Raw genomic sequence first — 16,580 nt, forward strand, 5'->3', positions numbered from 1 at the left:
GCGCGCTGAATGTGAAGGAATGATAGACAGGCTATGCAGGTTGATGGGCAGAGGCTAACAGCGCGGCGCAGTTACTGAAGGCGACAGAGGCAGGCCGGAAAGGGGGTAGCCGTCCATGCAAGGCGGAGTGTTTAATTCACAGGGGGAAGCTCGACGCCAGCCGGGACGGGATTCGCGAAGCGTTGGAAGGTTGCTCTGTTGCCTTGGCGCAGAATGCTTTCATGAGCTAATGAAGAGGCTTGTTGCGGGAGACACACGTCAATTGCGACACACCAATCCTGTTAACACGAAGCATCACCGCCCAGTGCCGCCAAACAAGCGGGATTGCTCCTCATTGGCGCTGTGAGCCTGACACACCTCTCAACAGCCGTCACACTGCAGGGGCATGCACGTCCTGCACCCACCAGCACTACATCTAAGCGTCGGCACCGTTAGCTGACATTGCTAGCTCGCTGTACCTGCCTACGACTGCCACACGCACCATGAGCGCCGCCGATTATCTATACACAGTTCGGGCCCTGGCGCCGCGTCACGTGAGCATCTGTCTCCACGAACGTACGGTATGGTTCTTCTTGTACTTACTGCCTGCACACCTAGCGTCCGCAGTCATGGATCTAGAGTTGACTCCCGTTCTGTGTCTTGATCAGCCCAAGGACCCGCCAGTTAAGTTCTGCACGGAGCAAAGTCCAGAATGCACGTGCAACACAGCTTGCAGCTGCTGCGTCCCAACCCCTTTCACCCCCTGCCTGCAAGTGCGGCGCATACCGTCAAATGGTCCATACATACATAGAGGAGCAGCGGCAGTTGCAATGGCATCTGCACATCGTGTACCCCGCACCCCGAAGTCGGGTCCATGCCCCAAGGCCCCATGCCCCGCGCCGCCGCGCCGCCCCACAACGCTCCTTAACACATGCTCACACCCACGCTCACACCCACGCTCACACCCACGCTCACGCCCGCCCTTGCCCCATCCCCGACGCCGCCACCATGCCCGCCGCCAGCGCCAGCCGCGGCGCCAGCACCTCCTCCAGGAAGTCCGCCACGGCGCGGCGCACCTCGGGCTGGTGACTGCCCAGCAGCGCCAACACGTCCGGCAGCAGCGCCAGCCGCCGGGCCTCCTCCTCCGGCCCCACCTGCTGGTGCGGCTGCCCCTGATGCCCTTGGTGGTGCCCTTGATGGTTCCCGTGCGGGTCCGGGAGGTGGGGCTTGGCGTGGTGTGCGAAGGCGGCGGGGACGTGTAGCAGCAGCAGGATGGCGCGGGCCAACACGCCGCCGCGCACGGCGTGGTCCCAGGAGCTGCCGGGGAGCGCCGGGTCCAGCGGCGCCGGCTCCAACGGCACCGCGGCGGAGGCGGCGTGGTGCGCCGCCGGCGGTGCTGCTGCCGCCGCCGCCGCCACCGCCGTGGCCACAATGGTGCGGCACAGCGCCTCCAGCTGCTGCCGCGCCTCCGCCGCGCGCTGCGCAGCCGACGGCTCCGCCGCCCAAGAGCAAGCTGCTGCGGGTTGGGCGGTGGCGCAGGTGAGCAGCAGGTTGAGCGCCGCGTCCGCCGCCTCCACCTCCAGCCGCGCCAGCGCCGGCCGCATGGAGTCGTGGCTGGTGGCGGAGGTGAGCTGCAGCTGCGGCCCCGGTAGCGCCAGAGCCGCCGAGTGCAGCAGCGATTGCGGCGAGGTGCCGGCGGCGGCGGAGGCGCCAGGAGTGGCAGAGGGCGTGCGGGAGGATGGGAAGGCTGCCGCGGGCGGCGACGTCGCGGCCTGCGCCGCGGCGTCGGGCGCCGCCGCGAAGGCGGAGGCCAGCGCCAGCGGCGCCGGCCGTTGCCCTGCAGCCGCACCCGCTCCTTGGCCGCCGTCATCGCTGAGCGCGGCAGCGGCGGAGGCTTCCTCGGCGTCAGCTGCAGCTGACGTGCTGGCGGCGGCCTCGCCCTCGTCCCGCGCGAGCGCGCCGCCTGACCGCGACCCCTGCTGCGAGGCGCTGCCCGCACCGCCTTCCCTACCCGCCTCCCCGGCCCCGTCCTCGCGGTGCCCAGCGCCCGCCTCCTCATCCTCCTGCTCGTCAACCTCATCCCAGTCATCGTTCCAACCGTCATCGGCGCCCGCTGCCGGCTCAGCCACAGCCTCGCCCGCACCCGTCGCCTTGACACCCGCCGGCCCAGCTGTAGCACCACCCGCTGTTGCTGCTGCAGCTGCTGCCGCGGCCGCGGCAGTAGCACCCATGGCCGGCAGTCCCAGCTCCTCCCGCATGTTGAAGCGCAGCAGCTGCTCCGCCGCGCCCACCAGCAGCGCCACCAGCGCCCGCGTCACGCGCCACGGCAGCGAGGCGGCGCGGCGGCAGGCGAAGTCCGCCACTGCGCGCTGCAGCAGCAGCAGCATGCGGCAGCGGCCGCGCAGCCGCCGCAGCGCAGCTGCTTCGGCGGCGCCGCCCGCGGCGGCGCCGCCGCCGCGCGTGAGGCTGCCGGGGAACAGCATGGTGCCCACGGTGCCGGAGGTGTTGACGGCGATGATGGGCGCGCCCACGCCGGAGGCGCCGCCGCCCAGGCTGGTGCGCAGCGGCGCCGGCGCCGTGAGGCTGCTGCTGCGCTGCGGCAGCGGCGCGCGGCCCTCCGCGTCGAGCCGCGCGCGCGCCTGCGCCGCCGCCGCCGCGGCGTGCTGCGCCGCCCGCAGCCGCTCCGCCAGCCGCATCACCACCCCCAGCTCCGCCGCCACCGCCGACGACAGCAACGGCAACAGCACGTCCCAGCCGCGGTGCAGCCCGGCCGCCGCCGCGGCCGCCGCCGCGGCGGCGGCGGCTGCGCCGCCGTCGCCGCTGACGCGGCCGCCGTCCCGCGAGGCCCGGCCCCTGCCGCTGCTGCTGCTGGCGCCGCCGGTGCCGTCGTCCGACGGGCCGCGCAGCACCACGCCCGCGGTGACGTTCAGCAGGCGGCACAGGTTGGTGAGGCCGGCGCGCGCCACCGCCTCCGCGGGGTGGCGGAACCAGCTGAGGCAGGTGACCGCCAGCAGGCACAGCAGCTCCTGGTGCAGGTCGCCGCGAGCCACCGCCGCAGCCGCACTCGCCGCGGCGGCGCTGCCCAGGCCGCCGGCGCCTGCCGCGCCGTTGGGACCCGAGCCGGCGGCAGTGGCTGCGCCGCCGGTGCTGCCGAAGAGCGCCAGCGCGCCGCTGCCCAGCGGGCTGAGCAGGCTGCCGAGCCGCCCGCCGACGGGGCCGCCGCCGCCGCCGCTGCCGTAAGGGTATGCCGCCGCCGCCGCCTCGTCCTCGCCGTACAAGCTGCTGTACGCCTCGAAGTACACCGCCGCCGCGGTCGCGCCGCCGGCGGCGCCGCCGGCACCCGCGCCGCGCAGCTCCTGCTCGTCCTCGTCCTCGCTGCCGCTGCCGGCGCCGCTGCCGGACGAGATGCGGCGCCGCCACTCGGACGCCCGGCCGGCGGCGCCAGCCGCCGCTGCATTGGCGCGCTCGCGCGCCGCCGCAGCCGCCGCCAGCGGCGCCAGCTGCGCCGACATGAGCGGGAAGATGCGCTCGGCGCGCGCCACGAAGCCGGCGCTGATGCTCTCCAGCGGCAGCCCCACGGCCGCAGCGGCCGCCGCCTCCGCCGGATGCGCGACCGGGTCCAGCGCAGGCGGCACGCGCAGCGCCACCGCCGCCACCACCCGCCGCAGCATGACGCGCCACGCGCGCAGGCCCCAGCAGCCGCTGTGCGCGCGCATGAGGTCCAGCGCAGCCTCCAGCCCCGCACTCATGAGGCGGGCGGAGCCCGGCGCGGCGGCGGCGGCCCCCGGCGCTGCCGGCGTGGCTGCCACGTCCGCCACCACCTCCAGCAGCAGCGCCCAATCGTCTGCGGGGCTGGGCGCGGCGCCGGCCGGCAGCGGCACCGCCAGCACCTCCAACATGGAGCGCGGCGGCGCGGCTGTCGCAGCCGCAGCAGCGGTAGTGGTGGTGGTGGTGGTGGTGGTGGCGTGGAGGCGCGGGCTCAGCGGACCGGAGGCGCTTGTCGAGCCAGCGCCGCCGGCCGTTAGCTCCATCGACATCTGCCGCGCCCGGCCCAGGCCGCCGCCCCCGCCCCCGCGAGCCGCAGCGCCACCCGCAGCACCTGCTGCTGCCGGCGGCGGCGGCGGCGGGCGCTGTGCCAGTCGGTCGCCGACGGACATGAGCAGCCGCACCGCCGCCGGCGCGCTGTCGTGCGCGTGCGGGTTGCGGATGGCGGTGAGGATGGCGCGCAGCATCTCCCGGTAGCAGTCGTGCCCGGGGGCAGCAGCAGCACCGGCACCAGCTGCCACCGCCGCTGCCGCCACCGCCTTCCCTCCTTGCGCACTCCCAGCCGTCGTGGCCGCCGTCGCCGTGCGGAACAGCGCCGCCACCGCCACCTCCATGGCGCCCAGCGCCTGCTCGAACACGGCGCCGCTGGCGTCGCCGGCGGCGCGCGTGAGCGCCTCCATAGCCACTCGCCAGCCGGCGCCCAGCGCGCGCGCCGTGGCGGGCCCCGCCATGATGGCCGCCACAGCCGCCAGCGCCATGGCCCGCACACCCGCGTCGTCGCTCAGCCGCAGCACCGACACGAACGGCCGCATCGCGCCCTCCGCCGTGCCCCAGGCCGAGCGCGTCAGCGCGCCCGGCGCCGCAGGCGCCGCCTGCGAGGCGGCGGCGGCCGCCGCCGCCGCGGCCGCCGCCGCCTCCGGCGGCGGCGCAGCGGCTCCGCCGCCGTGCCGCTGCTCGCGGCCCAGCACGCGCACGGCCAGGCCGCGCAGTGCGTCCACGGCCTGCGCGGCGATGGCCTGGTGCGGGTGGCAGGCGGCCATGACCAGGTGCGCGGACAGCACCGCCCACACGCGGCTCCACACCAGGCGGATGCGGCTGGCGGCGTTGGCGCCCGCCACCTCCACCAGCCGGTTCAGGCTGTACAGCCGCGGCGGCGAGCCGTCCAGCTCCTCGCGGCTCACGGCGCACAGCGCGCGCACAAACACCACCACCGCGTCGCCGTCGAGGCCCGTGCTGCGCGCGTAGAGCCCCTCGATGGCGGTCCGGCCGTCTGTGACCGCCCACATGACAGTGGCGGCGCCAGACATGACGCGCACCGGCGGCGGCGGCAGGGAGGACGCGCCGCCGGGGGCACCGCCGCCGCCTGCGGCGGCGGGCTTGCCGGCGCCTGCGGCGCCCCCGGCGCTGGAGGCGGCGCCTCCGGAGAGCGCGCTTGCGAGGCTGCGGCCGCCGCCACCGCTGCTGCTAATGAACGACGGCGCCGCGCCGCCGTTGCTGGCGGGCGCAGCGGCGGCGGGCGCGGCGGCACCGCCGGTGCTGCCGCCCCACAGGCCGCCAAACACCTTGCTGAACAGGCCCCCGCCGCTGCTGCCGCCGCCGCCGCTCCTTGCCAGCCGCGCCGCCGCCTCTGCCGCCGCGATGCTTCCCGCGCCGCCGCCCACGCCACCACTGCCGGCCGCCGGCGGCGCCATGAAGGCGACACTGCCGGGCGCCTCGCCCGGCTGCAGCGGCCTCGTGACCAGCCGCACCAGCGCCTCCAGCTCTGACGACGTCCTGAGGATGATGGCCCAGGCGCTGCCCAGCTGCCCCGCCTCCGGACCCGACACCAGCGGCCCCATGAGCGCCTTCAGCGCCGCCAGCTGCTTGGCGGCGGCGGCGGTGCCGAACGGCGCCGGCGCCGCCACGCCCGCCGCCGCCGCCAGCGCCGCCACCGCGGCCTCGCACATCTCCTCCAGGCCCATGAGACCAGCCAGCGTCGCCAGGCTGACCAGACCAGACAGGACCGGCTCCGCCGCCGCTGCGTCCGGCGCGCGCGCCACCGCCGCCACCATCGCCGCCAGCAGCGCCTCTGCTGAGACCATGAGCATGGGCCGCACGTGCGCCGCGTGCGTGCAGGCGTGCCACGTGTTTGCCAGCGGCGCGCCGCCACCGCCGCCGCCGCCGCCCCGCGCCACGGCCAGCTCCGCAATCTCCATCATCTGCTGCCGCTGCCGCTCCGCGTCGCTCACCTTGCGCCGGTCGCCGCCGCCGCCCAGGCCGCGGAAGGGCGCCACCAGCGCGCGCAGCCCCAGCGCCGCCGCCAGCTTGTTGCCGCCAGCCGCGGCGGCGCGCTTCGCCGCCGCCGCCCTGCCGCCGCTGCCGGCGCCGCCGCGCACCACAATCTCCTGCGCCACAATCCGGTCGAAGATCCCCTCCAGCTCCGCCACCGGCAGCGCCGGCTCGTACACCGTGGTCGTACCGCCGCCGCCGCCGCCACCGCCACCACCATTACCGTCGCCGCCGGCCCCGGCTCCGCCGCCGGCCTCCACGGGCAGGGAGGTCATGGCTACGAAGCCGGCGCGGTCCAGGCGGCGCTCGGCGAGCGGGTTGTGTGCGTCCGTGTTGAGCATGATGATGGCGAAGGCCAGCACGTAGGCGGCGTCGGCGTTGCGGAAGGCGGCGGGGTTGTCGCGCACGTAGCGCTCCGCGAAGGCCTCCATGAGTCGGTCGATCTTCTGCGCCTCGCCCGGCAGGCGGAAGGGCGCCAGGAAGGCGCGCAGCGCGGTGTCGATGGGCATGCCGCCGTAGCTGCCCGGGCGGGAGCGAGGCGGAGGGTTAGGGAGGGAGCGTGGTGAAGCGCGCACAAGGCACACACGGCAGGCACGGGCGCCGCAGTCCCTGGCAAGCCAGCGCTGCTCGCCACACTCCGTTGTCAAAGCACAGGATACGCAGTCCTCGTCGCTGTCTTGCATTGGGTTCGGTGTTTTAGTTTGGGCCGGTGTCTCCCACCCCTCCCTCCCTCCTTCCCTGCCTCCCTGCCTCTCGGCCTCACCGCTCCATGTCGCAGTAGGCCCTCATGGCCGCCAGCTCGAAGTCCTCGTGGTGGCCCAGGTACTCGCCCAGGGCCGCCGCGTCCAGCTCGCCGGAGTGGCCGCGCAGGAACACGGCGGCGCCGGCCGGGCTGTTCTCAACCACACCGCTGCGAGCACGTGGTGAAAGCGGTGGTTGTCAGGGTTGGGTGTTGCGAGGTGAGTTTCGGCGTCAGGTGGTGTCAGTGGTACCGGCTCACCTCAGGAGACGCCTGCGGGCTGGACTCGCTGGGGCACACACTGGCTCTCGCCCCCGGGCGTTACCCCTTGCTGCGCACCCCACAACCAGCACCCAGCACCCCGCACCCACACCTCCGGCGCCCGTACCCTGCAACCTGCACGCGCGCCCTCCCCACCTGCTGATGAGGAGGCGCATCGCCTTGACCGGGCTGCCGCCGTTGAACAGCGACAGCCCGCGATTCAGCGCTGACTTGGTCACCTTGGCCGCCTCAAACCGCTCAGCCTCGTCCCGCAGACCCTCGCCACCATTCCCGTTCCCGCCGTTCCCGTTCGCCTCCTCCAGCGCCGCCGCAGCGACCGCCGAGGCGGCTGCCCCGGCGGCCGCGGCGGCGCCGCCTGCCTGCGGCGTGGCGTCGTTTGCGCCCTCCTTGAGCGGGGCTGCCCAGGCGTCGAGGCAGTGCACCACCGCCAGCAGGCAGCGCAACGCCGCGTCGCGCACCGCCGCCAGCTGCCGCGCCGCCTCCTGCTGCTGCTTGGGGCCGGAGGCGGCGGCGCCGGCGGCCGCCAGCGCGGCGGCGCCGCCGCTGTCCAGCTCCGTGCGCTGGGACAGCCGCGACAGGGCCTGTGCGGGTGGTGAGCAGCACGTGCGTCAGCGAGTGGTGGACGTCGCGTCTGCCACCAGGGCCGCAGCAGGACAGGACCATATGTAGCACCCCGCGGCAAGTCCGGGACGCCACAATACCGTAGAGTAAGAGGTGCGCGCGGCCTCGCCTCGCCTCTCCAGCCCCCAGCCCCCCGACTGAACTACGGTAACCCCCGCCTCCTGCACCTAGGACCAGGGGGCCCGCCGGCCGCACACCTGCACGGTACGCTCGAACAGGTTGGGCGCCTTGAGGTCGCAGTCGTAGTTGACGAACAGGTCCACCAGCAGCTGAGGCTCGCTGCACAGAGCAGCCATGCAAGGCAGCACCGCCGCCGCCGGCGCCAGCTCCGCCGCCGACATGGCGCCGCCGCCGCCGCCGCTGCCGCCGGGGGAGGGCGGCTCGGTGCCGGGGGTGGCGGTGCCTGCTGTGCCGGGCGCCTCCAGCGGGCGAAGCAGCAGCAGTGGGTAGAAGGCACCCAGCTCCGCCTGTCATCGTCAGTGGCGTGTGTAGGAGCGGGCGTGAGTCAGGAGGTCAGGAGCATCAGCGATGGCGGTGCTGTCGTCCGGTGCGTGACGGGGGCCCATAATTGTTTGGGTTGTTCAAGCTGGAGGAGCCCTCCCGCAGACACGGAGCCCCGCAAAAATACAGACAGGTAGAGGAGGCAAGAGGCGAAAAATTGCGGGGGTTGCACGGACGCACCTTGAGCCCCTTGCGCAGCTTGGGCTGCAGCAGCACCGCCGTCAGCAGCCGCAGCGCCCAGTTGAAGGCGGCGGGCTCGGCGGGCGAGCAGTTGCGCAGCAGCGCCAGGCACAGCGGCTGGTGCATGTGCCGCGCAAACTCCTCGCGCACGTTCTCCCAGCTGCGGGACAGGAGGAAGGCGGCGGTTCGGAGGATCCCCAGCAAGAAGTTGCAGTCCGAGTTGCACAGTCTTCGAGGCTGACCCAGGAGGATAACCCGTAGCAGGCGCAGCTACGCCTACCTGCCACGCTCCCGCGACCCTCCAGCTGCGCCCAGGTCGGCGCGACATGACAAGGCTGGGTCCCTGCGCCCCCCATGCTGGCTGGCGGCTAGGCAGCGCCCCGGCCATGACAGCAAAGTCACGTCGCCTCGGCGCCCCGCCCCCTTCCACGCCCCCTTGGCGCAATGCCGTTGCTGCCGATGCTGCTCGTGTGCCTCCCACTCACTTGTGCATGGGGTTCTGAATCACCTTGACCACCAGCTCCAGCGCCAGCAGCTTGCCGGCCTGGTGGAGAGGGGAGGGGACATGGAGCCCGGCTACGTGAGGAGGCCGCGAAAGCCACCGGAGTGCAGCCCGCAGACCACACCGCTCTCTCCCTTTCCGCCATCCTTGCTTCAAGCCTTAGGTGGCCCGCCCCACCCGTCCACCCCTTTGCCAAGCGCATCTTTCCCCTTTCGGTTCTACCAGGACGCATCCCCGCCCCTCCTCCGCCTCGCATGGACGCCCCCCCCTGCTTGTATCCTGTTCCCGATGTTCTAACCTTGCACCGCCTCCCTCCACCTGCCCCTGCTGCGCCCCTCTCACCGCCAGGTACTTGTCAATGTCGGTGACGCCCGCCTCGCGCGAGGCCAGGCGGCAGAACGCCGTCAGCACCAGCAGCACGTCGCGCTCGTTGGTGCTGAGAGGCCGAGACGGCGGCGCATGATAGCCCTGCGGGTAGCCCGGCGGGTGGCCCTGCGGGTGGCCGTAGTGCGGCACGGGCGCGCCGTAGGGCCCCGCCGAATGGCTGTGGCTGTGGAGGTGCTGGTGGCCGTGGCTGGCGCTGTGTGGCAGGCTGTTGCGGCTGTGGGTGGAGGCGTGCGAGGGCACGTGCGGCAGTCCCGCACCCGCACCCACACCGGCACCCGCGCCCGCCGGGCTGGGGCCGTGCAGGTAGTCGAGGGCTGGGCCGTCACCCGCCGTGGCCGCGTTGGAGAAGGGGCTGTCAGCGGCCGGCGCCGGCGACGGCGCGGGCGGCAGCGGCGACGGCGCCTGCGCCAGCGACGCGCCGCTGGAGGAATGCGGGGGCGGCAGTGGCGGCGCCGGCGAGGGCTGCGTGTGCGCTGGCGGCAGGCCGGCCAGGCTGCGACTGGACGGCCCGCCAGCCAGCACCGCGCCCACTGGCCCCGCTGCGCCGCCGCCCGAGCCGCCCACCGCCGTGCCTGCCCCTGCCCCTGCCCCTGCGGCCGCTGCCGCTGCCGCCGCCACATGCGGGTTCCGCACGCGGCCCACCACTGGCCCCTCCTCCTCCGCCTCCGGCCCCAGCCCCTCGTCCTCCCCCAGCGCCGCCTCCAGGCCCGCGAGGTCCCGCTGCTCAGCCAGCGTCGCCAGCTGCGCCGTACGGCTGCCGTCAACCCCGCCTCCGCCGCCGGCACCGTCAGCGCCTCCTCCTCCCCCGCCGGCTCCGCCGCCGGCCGCGCCGCCCTCCGAACGGTCCGACCTGATGGATAGCGCACTGGAGGCGCGCATGACGCCCTCCGGCACCACCCCCGACGTCAAACGCGCCAGCCCAACCCCGCCATTCACGGCGTCGCCCTCCCCGCCCGCCACACTGCTGGCCTCTGCACCCGCCTTAGCTCCGGCAGCGGGTACCGCCTCGGGCGGCGCCGCCCAGCCGGCGGCTGCGGCTGCCGCCGCCAGCGCGGCGTCCGCAGCCCGCTGCAGATCCGCTGAGCCCGCCCCATTCAGCTGCCCCTGGCTCTGCCCCTGCTGCGCCAGAGGCGCTGGCAACGCCGCCGCCATGCCTTGCCCCGCCCCGGCTGATGGCCCGTGGCCGCTGCCCCCCGCCTGCTGCGTGTGCAGGTTGGAAGACTGCCGGCTGTAGCCGGAGGCGCCGCCGCCGGCCGCCGCCGCCGCGGCGGCGGCAGCCGCATACGTGCCGTCGAGGGAGGAGCGGCGGCTGGTGGCGCAGGAAGACCCCCCGAACAGCTGGTAGGCGGTCACGCGCTTGGCGATGGTGTTCAGCATCTGCAGCAGCGCGTTGCTGGCGGTGCGCTTGATGACGTCGTCCTCGGCGCCCAGCGCAAGGTTGAACACCATGCGCACCTGCGCGGTGCAAAGGACAACGTCAAATGTAGAAGTGGAAGCGCACTCTGTCCCTCCCTGCATACCAGTAAGACTGGCTGGTGTGGCTAGGTCACACGCCCCAGGCATCCAGCCCTAGCCCCGGCCCTCGGCCCTCGGCCCCTGCCCTGTTCGATTTAGCTTGGGCTGGTATCTACAACCCCCACCCACCCCGGCCCGCACCCACCGCCGCCAGCAGGCAGTCGCCGTGCGCCACAAAGTGCTCCGCCGTGGCGAAGGTGAGCAGCGCCCGGATGACGGACAGCTGCATGCCCTCCGCCGCCGCGCCGCCGCCGTTGCCGCCGCTCTCCGCCGCGCGGATGACGGTGCGGATGACGCGCGACACCACGTCCGCGTCACTGGCCTGGCCGCCGCTGCTGCTCTCGCCCTGCAGCCACGCGTGCGCCACCTGCAAAGGGTGCGGCGTGGTAGAAGAGGCGGGTGGTTGTGGTCGTGCCGGGGACTCAGGGGCGAGCGCCGAGGCCGCGTGGTGGCAGAGCTGAGCGGTGCCGGAGGCAGGCGCCTGCCACATCGCCCTCCTTACACCTACAGCCCCATCCCTCCTCCCCTTGCCCCTGCCCCGTGCCCCCCTCCCTCCTCCCCCCGGCCCGCACCAGCTTGTGCAGGCAGCCCAGCGCCGCCTCCAGGATTTTGGGGTTGGGCGAGGCCGCTGCCAGGTAGAGCGGCTCCAGCACCGCCACCGCCAGGCTGCCGTCGTACTGCAGGTGGCCCTGCTCGTGGTCGTGCAGCAGGTTCAGCACGTTCTGTGTGCGGGGGAGAGAAGGGAGAAACAGGCATCATGGGGGCGGGAAAGGGGTTTGCATAAGCGCGGCGTGCTGGCGAGGCAGGGACAGGCACTACGCGGCAACGCGGCACAGGGTGCCGGCTGGCAGCAGGCTGGGCGGCGGCATGGACAGACACGCACTGCGCCCGTTACACCCGCACCCACAACGCTGCTCTGGAGGACAATGTCGCACGCTGCCAAGCCGCTCGCCCCGCCGGGGTGCAGCGCTTGCCGCTCGAGTCCCCTGCACACTCCCCAGAGACCGCCTGACTTGACAGCGCGCACCTGGCACGAGTCCCGCAGATCCTTGCACTCCTTGCTCCTCCCCCATGACTCTTTCTGTATCGTAGAGAGTGTCCGCTTCACGAAAATCTCAAACGCCCTGTCGGGCTGCGCGGTCATCGTTGCCACCGGTGCGACGCGCCTTGCGCGTTACAGCGGCGAAGCACACACGTATGCGTTATTAAGCTATTACACTGTCTGCTAGCGGCGCCATTGCACCTTCCGCCACAGCTGGCGGGAGCTATTGACAACTGCCGCACGCGAGAGCTGCACCCTGGCCCGGCTTGCCCACTGGTGAAGCCCTGACGCTGATTGTGGCTCCCACACAGCTAGAACTACTATATGGTGCCAGCTAAATGCCCCTTGCACGGTAGATGTTGCTGTGTGCAGTGATCGTCACACGCAGGAAGCAAGCCTAGCCTCCACAAGATATCATAACACGTTTTTCAAATGTATCATGCCGCCAAAGCCGCGGAACGAAAGGAAACATACAAGCCAGAAGCAAGAGGGGGCATCCCAAACGAGGAATCGACTTGTTGGCTCCCTTGTCCTTCCCTAAACCATATTTGCAGCTAATTGCTGTACCGCATTTCATTCACCCCTGTCTTGAAACACGCCCTTGTAACCCGGAAACCAACGCAATTCTCAGCGCAATTCTCGCCTGGACTGCCTCCTTTAGGAGCCCTTGAGCCCTTGTCCTTTTAAGGCTGAACACATCAATGCATTAGTCAAATAGAGCCGGCCTGTGGGCTGCGGCCCCTCGCGAGCATAAACATGCTGTCTGAACGTGCCGAAGCCCGAGATAGGTTTAAGACAGCCGAAGGGCGCTTTAGGTTGCTTACAGAGCGCAAAACAGGACTCCAGCCCTTCAACTACCAGCGCTCGAGTCGCTTGACCCTCGCGAGCCTTCATGGAGGAGCAGAGGAGGGCACTTGGATTATATTCAACGTTGGCGATGCGGTCAACGTTTGCCGTTATGACTCGACGCACAAGGTAGGGTGTGGGCGGTTAGAGCTTTGTGCAGGAACGCAGGCCCATCCTCCTCTCCCACACTGATCGCGACGCAGGAGCCCTACAAGGCACTCCTCTTTAACAACTCGGCGGTGCGGACGGGCTTTCCCACCTGCCACGCCTTCATGTCGGCAAAGGACGGCGTGGACTTGCTTGTAGGCCTCGGGGACGGCACAGGCAAGTAGGGTTGCGCTCCCGCGCACTACCCGCCTCGCTGCTTTGCACAAGCACGCGCGGGGCCAGCCCCCAGTGCCGGGGCATCCTTTCCGCGCCACAGCACATGCCCTCATCCTCAAGCGATCCAGCCACGCGCCGGCGCCGCGCGCCCGTGCCCCTACCAGCCCCAAACCGGACACGCGCCACACCCAGCCCGCTGACTGCCCTCCACACCACGCCCCACCACCCTCCCCGCCCCTCCCACCCACAGTGCTGCTGCTATCGTTGCGGGCCAACCTGTCGCCCCCGGGCATCAGCTCCAAGCCCTCGGTGGTGGCCAGCGTGCAGCCGGAGGGCGTCAGCGAGACCACCCGCTGCACCGCGGTGGCCTGGGTGCCGCGCTCCGACGCGGGCATGTTCGTGGCGGCCTTCAACACCGGGAACATCTACGTCTACAAAAAGGTGCGCGAGGAAGCTGCGTATGCGTGGGAGCTCAGGGCATCCGTAGCTTAAACCCTGTGCGGAGCTATGTATGGAAGCTGCTGGGCAGGGAGAGCCGCGTGGACGTGAGGCAAGCAGCGGGCGGCCCACCTCTCTCCTCCCCTCCCCTACCCGCCTCCCGCCCCACCGCCAGGCGCACCTGACGGGCGAGGGCAGCGGCAAGTTCAGCCTCAGCCTGGGCTCCAGCTCCAAGTCGCAGGCGCCCAGCAGCACCATCACCATCAGCGGCGGCGGCATCAACGACGTGGCCGCCAGCCCCGACGGGCGGCAGCTGGCGGCGGCCTGCCGCGATGGCGCGCTGCGGCTGGTGGACCTGGGCACGGGCACCGTGGTGGCGGGCTTCACCTCCTACTACGGGGCGCTGCTGTGCTGCGCCTTCAGCCCGGACGGTGGGAGGCTGTGGGAATGTGGGGCTGTGGGGCTATGGGGGTGGGGTAGATTGTTCCTAAACCCGCGAACCCAGAGGATGGGACGGGGTAGGGGCTGCAGGGTGGTGGCTGCGGGCTGGGTCTGGATAGGGGTAGTGATTGGATTGGATGGTTGCCGACGGCAACCGTGTCATCATCCATGCGGCCGCTGCGCCATGACGTCACCGCGCAGCCATGTGATGCCAGACCTCCGGATCTTCCCTCTGCCGGCTCCCGCCGCGCAGGCAAGTACGTGGCTGCGGGCGGCGAGGACGACCTGGTGTCTGTGTACGGGCTGGCGGAGCGGTACGCAGTGCTGCATGGCGAGGGGCACCGGAGCTGGGTCAGCAGGGTGGCGTGGGACCCATGGTGCGTGAGGGGGGCATTACATTCATGATTAGTTAAGTAAGTGGTAGACGGTAGACCATGGGAGGGGGGGAGGGGAAGGCGGGGCGGGGCGGTAGAGGGGGCGGAAAGGCCTGGGGAAAGGGCTGAGCGGGATGGAGTTCGGGGAGCTGGGTAGGGATAGGAGTCGGTGCCGGCTTGAGAAGTGGCGCAATGGGGCGGCCTGGCGGCATAGGCAAGGGCTCAGGCGGGAGGGTTCCGCCAGGCTCGCGGCAGCAGAGGCTGGGCGAGTGCAGGGCCGCACAGACAGGGCGTCTGGAGAAGGCGGACGTAGTGTTGGGGTCACCTTTGAAGCGTGCAGGCGCAGGCCTTGCCATCTCCTACCTCGCTCCACGCCACGCCCCTCCACACCATGCGCTCCACAGGGCGGGGAGCGAGCCCGGCAGCGGCTCCCGGCGGGCGGGTCTGTCGGAGCAGCTGGTGCCGGCCACCCGCATCTACCGGCTGGGCAGCGCTGGCCAGGACTGCCAGCTGTGTCTGTGGGACGTGCAGGCGCCCGGCGAGGCCGACATCAACAGCACGGCGGCCATGCTGGCGCAGCTGAGCATGGCCACTGGCGGCATGAAGTGAGCGCGGCGGGCGGGGTAGAGGGGCGGAGTGGGGAGAGGGGCCGGAGCAGGGACTGGGGCATGGAGTGCGGCAGAGCGGGGATGTAGCGGTTGGGAGTGGGGCATGGAGGGCAGGGCGGTTGCCAAGGGGCGGGGAGAAGGTTCCCGCTTGGCGGGTGGCAGGACTCAAATGGCGACGGAGCCGTGTCACTTCCAGTTCGCAGAGTGGTCACAGTTGCCTTTTTGTGAAGGTGCTGGGTTCGGGCAGCTGTATGGCCTCTGCGGCGTGTCATCATCACGCCCTGTCATCACCATGTGCCGCACACACGCAAATCAACGATGCAGGCGCAACGGCAGTGTGGGCGCGCTGGCGGCGGGCGGGCCTCCGGGCGGCGGCTCGGCGCACGACCGGAAGGCCTCCCTGGGCAAGAGCAACGGCATCTGCCCCTCCCTGCCGCGGGCCGACATGTTCGTCATCCAGCCCATCATGGAGCACAAGTGCGTGTGTGCGGGTGGGGTGGGGGTTGCAAGGATTTGTACAGAGAAGTGTAGCGAAGTAGACAGCAGGTGTGGTGTTGTGCGTACCGGGGGGGGGGGGTTAGCTACGGCTACGGTGGTGAGGCGCCAGTGCCAGGCAGAGCTAGGGCATATCCAAAGTGCCATGTAGGCACACCAGGCACAGGCTGCAACCCGCAGCCTGTGACCCACGCGCACGTGCCTTTCCCCCTTCCCTGCTCCTCCGCCTATCCATCTCCCCCACCTTCCCCTGCCTCCCGCCTGCCTCCCCCCGCCCGGATTTGCATTGGATCCAGGATCCACCTGGAGCCCATGTCGGACCTGCTGTTCACGGAGGACGCCATCTTCACGGTGGACCACACCGGCAACATCCGGGTGTGGCTGCGGCCGCAGCCAGACGCGGCGGCGGCGGGCAGCCCCCGAGGGGACTAGCGGGAGGCGCAGCAGCCGTGGCGGGAATGATGCTGGCCGCGGCGGTGGCGGCAGCGGTGGCGGCAGCGGATGCATTTTGGGGGGATGGTTGCGGCGGGTGTGCTCCGTGGGCGTATGCGCGGGGGCCAGGTGCTGCGCAGTATGCGGGTGCTGGGAGGTCGAGCTGCCGCTAGCCGGGCCGCATGACAGGGATGTCCGCTCCGCAGGCTGCAGCTGGGGGGTCTTTGCGGAACTTGTGGTATGCGGCCTGATGGCGGCACAAGTGGCGTGGCTTGCGGATTGAGCGCAGCGGCTGGGGCTAGGGGGGATTGGGCCTGGGAGCATGCACGCACGTCCCGACGGCGAGGCGGCGCATAATGGTTTGCTTTGGCATTTTGGATGCTGTTGTGCATGAATGGCACCCGACTGCCACACATGTGGGCGCCGCGCCCCTCGGAAGGTGAGGGCATGCAGTGGTACACTTATGTGGTTACGCGTCCTAAGGCGGAGGGGCTGGTGCAGTCTGCTGGACTAGCCACGGAACGAAAGTGCCTGGCGGGAGCCGGGCACGGGACTGCAGCCCTGCGTGGCACGTGGAGCATGCGGGGTTGGAAGGGTCAGAAGCGGGATGGCGAGGCTGGCAGGGCTGCGGAGCGACATCGCGTTTGGACTTTAGGCATAGGCGATGCATGGTTTCTTGACTTGGGCTGATGGCCACACGCGCCGGGCACGCTTCTGTCACGGCCACGGCACGCCTATGACGCCCACACCAAGAGCTGGCATGTCGCCATGTTGCAAACGTATCTGTAACATGTTATTGCCTATTGTTACGAACCGGCCTTGTTACGTGTCGTGTGCGACG

At 71.3% G+C, this 16,580-nt stretch overlaps 2 protein-coding genes across 2 annotated transcripts; one reads left to right on the forward strand and one right to left on the reverse strand.

The window, feature by feature from the left end:
• Positions 1–12,246, reverse strand: CHLRE_03g172150v5 (uncharacterized protein). Its single transcript, XM_043060897.1, has 10 exons — positions 11,767–12,246; positions 11,312–11,461; positions 10,885–11,106; positions 9,180–10,679; positions 8,821–8,879; positions 8,336–8,495; positions 7,852–8,121; positions 7,169–7,614; positions 6,776–6,922; positions 1–6,531 (listed from the first exon to the last, which is right to left on the reverse strand). Exons 1-10 carry the CDS (start codon positions 11,881–11,883, stop codon positions 951–953), a joined length of 8,652 nt encoding a protein of 2,883 aa, XP_042926026.1. The 5' UTR covers positions 11,884–12,246; the 3' UTR covers positions 1–950.
• Positions 12,247–12,356: 110 nt separating this feature from the next.
• CHLRE_03g172200v5 (uncharacterized protein) lies at positions 12,357–16,540 on the forward strand. The gene is made up of 8 exons (XM_043060898.1): positions 12,357–12,756; positions 12,831–12,951; positions 13,202–13,392; positions 13,565–13,820; positions 14,084–14,207; positions 14,609–14,809; positions 15,137–15,289; positions 15,604–16,540. Exons 1-8 carry the CDS (start codon positions 12,538–12,540, stop codon positions 15,737–15,739), a joined length of 1,401 nt encoding a protein of 466 aa, XP_042926027.1. The 5' UTR covers positions 12,357–12,537; the 3' UTR covers positions 15,740–16,540.
• The last annotated feature ends 40 nt before the right edge of the window (positions 16,541–16,580 follow it).

This window comes from Chlamydomonas reinhardtii, chromosome 3 (genome assembly GCF_000002595.2).
Source record: "Chlamydomonas reinhardtii strain CC-503 cw92 mt+ chromosome 3, whole genome shotgun sequence".
NCBI lineage: Eukaryota > Viridiplantae > Chlorophyta > Chlorophyceae > Chlamydomonadales > Chlamydomonadaceae > Chlamydomonas > Chlamydomonas reinhardtii.

Excerpts from the sequence above, each read along its gene's own strand:
- CHLRE_03g172150v5 (XM_043060897.1), bottom strand. The coding sequence starts at position 11,883 with ATGACCGCGCAGCCCGACAGGGCGTTTGAGATTTTCGTGAAGCGGACA. Across the intron at positions 10,680-10,884 it reads GCGACTGCCTGCTGGCGGCG|GTGCGCATGGTGTTCAACCT; the intron begins GTGGGTGCGGGC and ends TGCACCGCGCAG. Across the intron at positions 8,880-9,179 it reads ACATTGACAAGTACCTGGCG|GCCGGCAAGCTGCTGGCGCT; the intron begins GTGAGAGGGGCG and ends CCTCTCCACCAG.
- CHLRE_03g172200v5 (XM_043060898.1), top strand. The coding sequence starts at position 12,538 with ATGCTGTCTGAACGTGCCGAAGCCCGAGATAGGTTTAAGACAGCCGAA. Across the intron at positions 13,821-14,083 it reads CTGCGCCTTCAGCCCGGACG|GCAAGTACGTGGCTGCGGGC; the intron begins GTGGGAGGCTGT and ends CCCGCCGCGCAG. Across the intron at positions 14,810-15,136 it reads ATGGCCACTGGCGGCATGAA|GCGCAACGGCAGTGTGGGCG; the intron begins GTGAGCGCGGCG and ends TCAACGATGCAG.